This window comes from Vigna radiata, chromosome 6 (genome assembly GCF_000741045.1).
Source record: "Vigna radiata var. radiata cultivar VC1973A chromosome 6, Vradiata_ver6, whole genome shotgun sequence".
NCBI lineage: Eukaryota > Viridiplantae > Streptophyta > Magnoliopsida > Fabales > Fabaceae > Vigna > Vigna radiata.
In genome coordinates, this window is record NC_028356.1 from 7,152,791 (window position 1) to 7,164,505 (window position 11,715).

An 11,715-nucleotide genomic window follows, 5' to 3' on the forward strand; every position below is an offset into this window, starting at 1 on the left:
GAATTTCTAATATTTAAATATAGCACCCAAAAGAAAGAGAGGGACAAATTAAAAGATAACACGTTTTTCTTTATAATAAAACAAAAGAAAAGGATGATTAATAATTGACTTTAAATACTCTAACTGAATTTTTGATAGCGTTGAACATCATCATCTCATCATCAAAACTTAAGATAACACTACATCAATCTCTTTTTCGTTAAAGTTTATATTATACATTTTAATTATTTACTCACTATTTCAAAATAGCCAATATAATCTCAGTTTTAATTTGATTAACCTTGTTATCTTTACTTAATTGTTGATAATTAATTATTTTATATGCCTATAATAAATCAAAGTTAGAAATTATTAAAAATGTTAAATTATTTAAATAGTTATGATGTAAGCATTTCTCTAACTTATCTTCAAGTATCTGATCTTTGGAATAGTTCATTGCATTGACAATAACTACAACAACAAAAAATTGAAAGGATATATTGATTAAAAAATACTAATTAAAAAAAAGTTGTTATTGTATCTCTTTCTTTTACATTAATTAGTTTTGGTTTGTAGTAACACAAAGAAAACATGCTATCATAATTATTATTGTTTTTCATTGTGATGTTTTAATTCATATATGAAAACTTTATAGAATTACATGATAATGTTAATACAATCAATAAAATTCGTATCATAACATACATGACAAAGAATGATATGATACGATAATTCTATTAATTTTTCATTCTTCTTCATTTCCAATTTACCTCCTTCTTCCCTGTCTCACCATGCACCATGATCTTGAGGTTTATGTAGCTTCATCAAATCTGTTAGTAGAGAGAAAAAAGGTTAACATATTGTTGTAAGTATATATATATATATATTATATATATAAATTAAATCATTTGATCAATAATATGATAAGGTGACTGTCTTAAATATTATAATATTCACTAACAAAATAGCTTTAAAATGAAAAGTAAAAAAAGCTTCAATAATTTTTTCAAATGATACTTGTATAGTATTGTATTTAGATTGAGCGGTTAGTATCCAAGACCGATTGGTCTATCTACTGTAGTAGCGCTGATCAACCAGGTTAAATCAAATTAAATGACAAGACGGGACCACAATTGGACCAACATTTAAGTTATTGGACCTATAGTCCAGCAGAAGATAAAATAATCAAAGGAGAATAAAATAATTAAAGATATTGATAAAAAATGTTTATGAAAACCTAATCGGATTATGAGATAAATCTGTTTAAAGTAATTCTGTTTATATTTTCTTTCGTACTTAATCCATACTCAGAATATTCTATAAAGAGAAAAAAGTCACTATCTTGAAAGTTGAGACTCCATAAATCACGCTTAACCCCTCTTCTAGTAAAGGAAAACAAACGGTATAAGTCGGAAGAAAGCAAACGACACCCGAAAAATACAGACAACTAAAGAAGACAAAGACGCGTCCGCCAAATCAGTCTCTCGATCCCACAAAATATAACAGAAAGAATACTTTAAAATATTTATACTCTATGACAGCATTGAGTTGTGTAAGATATAATCGAAGAGAAAGGGATAACTTTATCCCTTGGCTGGTAAGATTTGCAAAAGAAAATATACTTTGATTGGAGGCAAAGTAATTTAGAAGTATGGAGAAAAGCGACGTGGAGATTAGTTAAAAGCAAAAAAGAAAATGGTGGAAACAGATTTTATCCTTAACAAAACGACACAAGGTTTATGTAATCATGTGAATGATGTGACTGTCGGGAATTATGTGGAAGCAGTTCGTGTTTTGGGCGGTCTGAGCATCTGAGGTGTCAGTCTTTGAAGACCCCACCTTGCATCCTCGTAAAATCTGTGGCCACTTGCCACGACCACAACAACTACCGTCACTCTTGACTTTGTTCCCTTTTGCACAACACAACCCTCTAATTTTCCTTCTTCCGTTTTTGGCATATTTTAATTCCTCTTTTTACCTATTCTTCACTCTTTACTTGTGGTACTTCTTTGTTAAATAGTCTATTCATATAAAGTTTAAGTGCCCTCTTCAATCAGTTGAGTCTTATTCAATCGTCATCTAGTGTCACCGATAAGGATCCCCTACACGAACCCTAATTTCCTACTCACCAACCGTGTTCATTATATTTTTGATTTAGAAATTAAGTAGAGATAATTATTAATTAAATAAGAGAGCATGATCTTATTTTGTATATGATTGAAGCTTATCTTAATTACATACAGAAACTATACACACAAGCTGCATTATTGATGGATGCACTCTAATCGTTATCTATACACTATGAGTCCCCGTCAGATTAATAAACACGCACGACTTAAATATGACACAGGGCAATGCCTCTTTCTTTCGCCTCCCCCGCATGCATGCGTCCAAAACGTTGACGTTTACGCCTCTTAGACCTCACAACAAACACCTCTTTTTCTTCCCTTCTTAGACACCTCCAAATCCCAACGTCACTCATCCATCTAATCTATACAGTAACACTTCCTTACACCCTACTCATCGTAACCGCATGCACCACCACGCATTCTAATCTTTACTCCTACGATCTGCTACAATCCGCCTCACCGAACCCGACTCTGTGATTCGCCAGGTCGAACTCCACCCACAGATTCTGCTGATGGATGTTCCCTATGATGTTGCTGGCTGCACCTAATCTCTCCGACCTGCCAATTCCCACGCAGTGGACCCCACCGCCCACGTCAGCCAGCACCCTCTCCTTTGGAACCACTATCTCCACGCCTTTCTCGAATTCCAACACCACGTCCCCTATCACCCGTCCGATTGACTCCCTCGCAGAACCGTCAAAACACATGTCCGCGACTCCGCCGTACACGTACCCCTTCTTAATCCTTGGCCCCACAACTCTAACCACCTCCTCGCGCACCCTGTCGTAAGCCTCGTCGACTAAGAAGGTGAATTCGGATCCGGAGTCGATCATCGTCTGCCCCGACCCGCCGGCGTCAGGGCGGAAAACGGAAGGATTGATATTTAGCCTCTTGCCACCAATTCTAATTCCCTGCATGGGGACGGTGTAGGCCAGCGGGTCCAAATTCGGCATGCGTTGACTTTGACTAAACGTCAACATGCTGACGTAACGGAAGCGCCCGGAGTTGGGATTGTTGCCGAGGTAGAACGACCCAGTTGGAAGGTTCCCGGATCGGGATTGTCGGGTGGGGACGCAGTACGAGAATTTGGTTATTTTGGCCTGCGAGGGAAAGGAAAGGCGGCCGAGGTTCATTCCGAGAATGCCGCCGGCGTCGCGGGACTCGGTGGCGCAGCCGAGGGTAAGTGGAGGGGTTGTTTGGGAAGGGGAGAAGGTTAGTTTTTCTCGGACGAGGTTGCCCTCGGCGTAGGTGCCATCGGCGTAGAAGTAGGAGTAGTGGCAGAGGCGGTTCTGGTCGCATGTTGTTGGGAGAGTAAAATCGGGGACGCGGGGTTTGCAGAGAGGGTGGGTGCAGGGGATGACGTAGAAAGAGGAGGAGAGAGAAGGGTCAAAGGACGCCGTTGGGGGAGTTTTGTTGTGGCACTGAATCCACGAGAGTTGGCTTCCGGTGTCCAAAACCATTTGCTGATGCTGCGGAGGTGTCCCTATGGGGAGACTTACCACCAGAGCCATCGAATACTTGAACGGCCATTTTACGTTGTACGAGGCCGAGGAAAGGCTTCTGAGTTTTGGGTTCGTCTTTAGAGGCTTCCCTGCGGAGAGGGGAAGCGACCTGAGAGGAAAAGAGAAGGAGACCGAATCATGTTTGGCGAAGGAGGAAGCGGAAAACAACAACAACAACGCAAAGAGAAGTGAAAAGAGTGAAACAGGGGAACACAGAGCCATGGTTTTCGGTTTCACGATGGAGAGTGCAGAGTTAGGAGAGTGAGAGTGATGACTGGGGTTTTATTTATACAGGCAAAGCCTTAAAAAAAACATTAATTGGTTATATGTTGTATTGTTTATACAATTTTTATACTACCATGCTTTTATTTGTGCTTTACGTCATTAATGGTACATTTTTTTTGCAAAAGAACAAAATATAAATAGAATTTATGGTGTCGGAAAGAAAGAATTGGACGGCAAAAGTGGGAAGTGCAGCCCCTAGGTGAGGACGCGTTTTCTTTGGTTGAGTGGGTGAATATTATCATATTATGATACTTTAACAAAAACAGGTTGATGCGTGTTTCACATCCTATATGTATGATCATAATACCCAATTAAATTTGGTCGAATCCATGTTCCATTTCTCTTCCTCTCCAGTCACCTCTTTTTGAATGTGGACCAAGGGTTGAGTTCAATTCAGATATTATTTTTTTTCTTTTGTGGAATAGTATTTGTCCTGTTCCTACCTCAATGCCTACGATCGTTTCGTTTCTTTATTTCATCACACTTGTTTATCAATGAAATTCTGACATGTGTACGCATGTAACACACCATTGCCAACAAAACCATCCATTACTTGTGTAATGATAATGATGATATATATAGTGTACAAAGTCCTGCTAAAATTCAAAAACTAGATAGAAATTATGCGAGAGATACTATTCCATTACATTAACCAATACATCATCAGTTACTTTATTTCGTTCTCTGGAAGATGCTATCTAATCATGCCATTCATTTGTTTTATTCATTTAATGACATATATTAAAATTAATCGTGGGGCTATCTAATCATGCTTACTATATATTCTTCTCTTCCTATCGGGTCTCCCATATTATGCGACCCTTTCAAAATCCATGTTGTAAATTCCACTCAACCAGTCAACTTTGTATCATTGAGTTAGTCTTTCTGATGGGTCCGAGGAGAAGTGATGGCTCATCGTAAATTGTGCAATGCTTTCGTTTGGCAAAAACATCAAAAGAAAGAACAAAAAATCGTTTATCTGTTAGGAAATGGTCGGATTGGTACAGAAATTGCTTAAAAAGGTGAATGTTTTCTAGCAATTTTTGTGTGGAAAAGGAAGAAAATAAAGACTCGTAATGTTGTGAAATAGCAGAAAGGATAATGATATTTAGACAATATTTTTAGACAACATTTGAATATCATTTATATGTTATTTTGAGATTGGTCAACAGTGATATTTATGATTATTATTATTTATTGTGAAATAATTTTAGATCAATTACAAAATAACACGTAAATAATGTTTAAATATTATAAAAAAATATTGTTTTAAGTATCATTATCCATAACAAAAATGAGAAATGGTAAGATTCTAATATGAGTTGGAAGGAAAGTGATTTGGAGCAGAGAGATGTTGCAGTCAACCACAGCTGGAGCAGATAACAAGTTGAAGTAGGCAACATAACACAACATGCAGAAGCCAACAGCACCAACCATTTGTGTCTTGTTATGTAGGTGAACCCATAGAGTTGAAAACCACCTCCAAATATTCTTTTAATATTGGAAACTCGACACTTCAACTAAATCTAACAATTTTGGTTGTTCTCTATATGTATTTTAATTTATGGATAATTGTATCAGTCAAACTGTGCTGGTTCATACCTGCAACAACATACACTTAATGAAATACACAAGTTCATTGATTAATTGTTTATTTAATGAGATGACACATGAACATTTATTTATCCAACTCGAGTGAGTTAATTTATCTAGTGTTAAGATAACAATGGTCTAAAGAAATCATAGAGTGATGCGATATGTTGTAGCTTTTATAAATAGACAAACACTTTATCTTAGTAGTCACGACCAAACATGGGGAGAAGCTACTTGATTATAAATGACTTAAAGATACAAATTTATTTTTTAAGAAAAAAATTAAAATTAATTGTTCATAAATGCTCATAAATGAGAGTTGTTGAAAGAAACTCTTACACCACCATTTTAGTCTTTAAATGCATAAAATAAAGACACGTAATAGTTAAAATTAAAAAAAAATGCAATTAAAATATTTTTAATTATTTCATTTTATTTAATATGATTTCATAAACTTATTGTACTTTTTTAGCTTTTATAATAATGTTTACTCTTCAAATTGTGCTATATGTTTGATATATATACAATACAAATGTGTGAGTGACTTTTAGAGAAGCCATGGCAACTTTTTCTCCTTTCAAAAAATGTCCTTTCTAAGATCAAATAAACAGACAAAACAAAAACAAATGAGGAGACAAAAGAAATTAAAAAGGTAGAAAGTCAAGGTAAAGAACGTGATAAAGTTAAATCCGTGTATAGTTCACGGATTGATTACGGTATAAAGTGGTAAACTAATCACGAGATATGTAAAACAATTAATTAATACATATTTTAATCACTCAGACATATATAGTACCAGTTTTTTTTGCTTTGTCTATTATATAAGGAAAAAAAAAATAATAAACATGTTATTCATTTTGGATTTTTAGGTGAGGTTTCAAGTACAAGTTTTCTTGCTTTTTTTCTTATTCGATGCTTCAAGAAAGAGATATATCACAGTGTTGGATTAAACGATTGCCAGATTAGTAAGTTAGAAGAAATGTTTGATGGATCTAAATTCTCTATTGAATTTTGGTCAATTTTCTGTTTTTAAAATACATTAATTTTTTAAAATATATTTTTAAAATAATATTAAAATTAATGTATCTTAAAAACACATAAGGAACAACTAAAAATCTAGAAAAGAATATGTATTTGTGTTTGATAGGAAGATTTTTTTTTTTAGAAATTGAAAATTAAAAATATTATATTATTATTTTCTTAGAAAGAGAATCGTGCGTGATAGTAGAAATTGGATGGTCCAATAACAGTCCGACAACGGAAAAACACAGAAATGCCTACTTAGAACGTGCTAATAAGATATGCTTTAATCAGGACTCTGATACCATATTAGAAAGTGGGTTCAAGATCCAACTCAACTCCAATAAATTGACTTGTAAGATAAGGTTTGCACCTCACTTATATATTATAAATTAACTTTATCTCTAGTCGATGTGTGACTTTTAACACCAGAACTAAAATGAATAAAAATTAAGCATACTAAAAAATTTTGTAATATTCTCTGTATGTGTCCAAATACATTAACTATAACACGCTTATAAAAAAAAAAAGAAAAGTTAACTATAACACTATGGGAGAATACCATGCCTTGGAAATATATTATTAAGGAAAATACTAGGTGTAGAAAATATTATAGTTAAAAATTATTTGTTAAATTGTAGAGGGCAATAACTTTGGTTGGTCCAGAATATGCCTTTTGGATTTAACTTAGGTTTACTTTAATAAATTAAACTAAATAAATATTGTTGAGCTTGTACTATCATAGTTATATATAATTGCGTTAAATTAAAAAGTGTCAGTATATCATGCAAGTAGTAAAAAAACTAGCACCCGTGATAACGATTTAGAGTATATATATCATGCAAATATAAGTTTAATTCATTATTTATAATTACAACTGTTAAATGAGCAACATCATATGAAATACTGATTCGTTTACTTTTATAATTCATACAACTTTTTGGTCGACTTAATGATAAGTTTTCTTTTTTTAATTATAAAATAAATTGTAAAATTTTTCTCATTTATTATATTATTTTATTGTAACTTGTACCTCAGTGAAGCAATTTAATGACAAGACTCAATGTTGTGTGATAATAACTTTTCTAAAGTACTATATTTAGATCAATGTTACAAAATGAAATCAAACGGATTGAAATTCAGGATCAGAAATAAATTCGGTTTTTGATTATTGTGTGAATTTGGTTAAGTTAGATGGGGATTTAGGCTATTAGTACTTATAATATTCTATATTTTTCAACTGTATAAAGATAAAACTGAATACGAATATGTATATTATCCCTCATTACATACCTATTTAAATTATTAAAATTGTATAATTTATTAAGTAATTAATTAATTATATATATATATATATATATATATATACTAGTGCAAAAACGTTGTTTAACGTCAATTAATTTGGGCTTTTAAAGTCACTTTCCCAACCGACGTCTATACGGGTGACGTCTATGTGACGTCGGAATTCATCCAACTGACGTCTATATACATGTCAGTTAACGATATCCACCGACGTCTATATAGACGTCTGCTTATACTCAAACCAACGTCTATTTACTCTATATAGACGTCCGTCTATTCCTAAACCGACGTCAACATGAATATATAGAGGTTGTAAATTACACTAACCGGCGTCTATGTTCTTATAGACGTCGAACCATGCACTAACTGACGTCTAACAAGGGCGTTGTGTTTTAGTACAGTTTTGATCCAGACTTTCGGTAGCATTATGTAACACTCTCTTCTCGCTAGTTTCCCCACAAAAAAAGCTTGCGTCTTTTGAATCTTCTATGACATTCAACCCAAAACTGAACCTGGGTCCATGACTACTTCCCATTATTCAATCGCAAAGAAAAAAAATTACGGTGATACGAGAACTAGACAAGGACCCAAGTTTCATTTTGGGTCGGAAGCCATAGAAAACTCAAAAGATCGCCAGGAAGCAAGCAAAGGGAGAATGTTACACTATGTTACCCAAAGAAAAGATCAAAACTGCACTAAAACACAACACAAAAAAAGCAAATTTTAATCAGTTGAACGACAAGATAATCGATAAAAAACTAAAGAAAGTTTAAACGGTAAAGCATAAAAAAAAACGACGCACCTGGGATGCAAGAAAGAAAAGGGCAAGGACGAAGACAATAACATATTGAGAAACGACAATGCAATGCCACAAGAGATAAAAAGTAGAGGTGCGCAAGCGAGTAAAAGAAGAGGAGAAGCAGAGAAAAAGGAGAAGAGATGAAGACGAGATCAGAAACTGAATGGTGTGAAGAGTCTGCGGTCTATTTAAAATGAAATGGGGCGTCGGTTGTTCCCGAAACTGACATCTATAGACGTCGGTGTTTCAGGGGATCCGACGTCTATGAAGCTGAAAAGATTGACGTTTTGGTTTCCTGTCAGGGTAGTTCACGTCGGTGCCCCTCACAGCCGACGTCTAAAACCCTCGATTTTGGTGAAAATACAGGAACTTAGACGTTGGTGTCCCTCAGAACTGACGTCTACATTGAAGAATTTTTGTCTTCCCACCTTTCAGACAGGCCTTAGACGTCAGCGTTTGACTACGTGACGTCTAATTGCCTGGGGAATTAGGTGAACAACATTAATTGTAGCCCAGTCGACGTCGCTTTTTCATGGGATCCGACGTCTATTCGACGTCTAAAGCTGAACCGGTTGATGTTTGATTTCCTGTCAGTGACGTAGACGTCGGTGCCCTTTCTAGCCGACATCTAAGCTCCTGGGAATTTGATGGGCAACATTAATTGCAGCCTAGTAGATGTCGGTCCCCGTGAACACCGACGTCAATGGACTATTTTATCACATACCTCAGGCAATTGGACGTCAGTTTGCGGCAGGTGCGACGTCTATGATGTCATAGACGTCGCTGGACATCGAAACTGACGTCTAGTTTTCTAATTTATTTACGATAATGCCACCGTGCAGTAATAGACATCGGATTTTCACGGAATCGACGTCTAATGGGTGACGTTAAACAGCGTTTTTGCACTAGTGATATTATATATTTTTTAAAAATAATTATATAAAAGAAAAAGATGTATAACCAAGATTATAACAAGAGAAAAAATATATTTGAGCGGTGAGTAAATTTTGTAGAATAAATCAAACTTTTTTTTACACATTTTTTTTAATTGTTTGGTTTGTTTCAAAACATTCACTCACTTCTCAAATGTAATTTCTTTCTTATTATAATTTTGATTATGCTTTCCTTTATATATTGTAAGATAAAAAATCTTATATTCTTTATCTACTATAAGATAAAACTTTTATCTTCTTCATTCTCAGCGAATGCCATTGATCGAAAGAGGGAAACAATCTCTATGAACGAAGAAACCATCTTTTACCATTGTGAATGGACACGTTTTGCAGAACGATGTTGGAAGAGAAAAAGACAAATACAAATAGGGTTGCGAAGAAAGGAAAAGGAATAGCGTTGGTTGACAATGAAAAGACACTGGAAATCGTCGAGAAGAGGGAAGGTTAGAGTTTGCTAAGTGAAATCTAATTTGGAGAAACAACACCCCAAATTTCGATCTTATTTCATCGAAGACATTATCAACGACCTCAAATTCGTTAGTAAATTATATCACTATTACATTATTGATAAATATATCCGCTAATAAAAGAATCAGTACAGTCTGTCGGTAAATCATGTTTACCAACATATCCTAGACTGTTAATAATTATCCATAAGTAGTGTTTGTTTTTACTATAGTGTCACTTAAAGAACTTTTGTATTATTAAAACAATTTTAATTATCTCTTAATGGTTTGACTTGTTTGATATCTAAAAAATTTGATTAAATCTTCAGGGTACTCCATCTTATCATATTTTTAGTTATATAATATTTTTCTCCTTGTTTGATCTCGTTGTATCAAATTGTTTATAGAAAACATATATGATTATTTTTACTTTTTTTAATATTTTTATTTATAGTTTATTTATCATGTAAAATACTACTTTGATGATTTTTTTTATAATCAGTTTTATTCTCTAAATCATCCTCATAAGTGTAAGTTTGTCACATAATTTTATAAAAATATATAATATAATAATTTAATATTATTGTCATGAATGTTATTTATCATCATCCAATATAAATTGAAGTTCAAAAGATAAAATATTTATCAAATTTGAATTATTACTAGTTTATTTTGTTTACCATGCCATTTTATTCAAGTGATGCATTATAATCTTTATTAGTGTATGAAACATAGAGATATTTGAAATATATTTAAACGTCAATTTTTTTTTTAATTTTTAAAGATATTTTTTTAATCTATCAACTTTATTTTATTAATGTTTGTAAAATTAATAGATGTTTTGTTTGTCACCAAATTTTACTTATTTGTAATTGTTTAATATTTTATATGATTATTACTTTTATCTCATGAGAATACGTCTTTTGATATTTATCATTTTTCTTTGTTGCATTTATTATCTTTTTTTTATAAAATTTAATTAATTAATATTGAAACATAGAATAGAAAAATGAATGTAAACATATCCGTTATTTAATAAAAATGGAAATAAAAAAATAATTTTATATCCATTAAATTTGAGAATGAATTTTTAGTTTAAAGACAAATTCTTAATAAAAATAGTGAAAAGAGATTATTTAAAAAAAGAAAAATACAATCAAAAGATATTTTTATTATTTTATTATTTTAATATTTTATATTAAAACCAAAAAAAGATTATTTGAAAAATGATAAAATAAAGTGAGTTATAACTTTTTAATTCTTATTTTAAATATATCATATTAAGAGACTGATAATTAGATTAAAATTTATAAAGATAAACTAGTAATTTTAATACATTGGAGTTAAAAAATGAAGTGGAATTGAGCAGGATTCACTATCTTAGATTCCTATTTTTACTAATCATCATCAATTAAATAACTTATCTTTTTAGCCTTATTTCTTCTCTTCACTTTACCACCAATCCAAAACTAAAGCTAATAACCCACAAAACACTTTATTACCAATTTATATCAATATTGAAAATGCACATGTATCATCACATTATGTGGTCAAACATAAAAATAATAGAAATTGATATCAGAAAAAAATATACCATCATTCATTTTTTGAGGTAGAATATTTAACCAATAAAATAAATATTAAAAGTTAGATGACCATTAAAAAAAGTGTAACATAAAAAATTGAATAAATAAATTTCTTTATAGA

At 32.5% G+C, this 11,715-nt stretch overlaps 1 protein-coding gene across 1 annotated transcript; it reads right to left on the bottom strand.

Annotated features, from left to right (window-relative positions):
* Window positions 1-2,161: 2,161 nt before the first annotated feature.
* Window positions 2,162-3,965, bottom strand: LOC106763058 (aspartic proteinase PCS1-like). Its single transcript, XM_014647224.2, has one exon. It carries the CDS (start codon window positions 3,830-3,832, stop codon window positions 2,543-2,545), a length of 1,290 nt encoding a protein of 429 aa, XP_014502710.1. The 5' UTR covers window positions 3,833-3,965; the 3' UTR covers window positions 2,162-2,542.
* Window positions 3,966-11,715: the final 7,750 nt, after the last annotated feature.

Bases quoted from the DNA above. Each gene is read 5' to 3' on its own strand.
- LOC106763058 (XM_014647224.2), bottom strand. From the start codon at position 3,832: ATGGCTCTGTGTTCCCCTGTTTCACTCTTTTCACTTCTCTTTGCGTTG.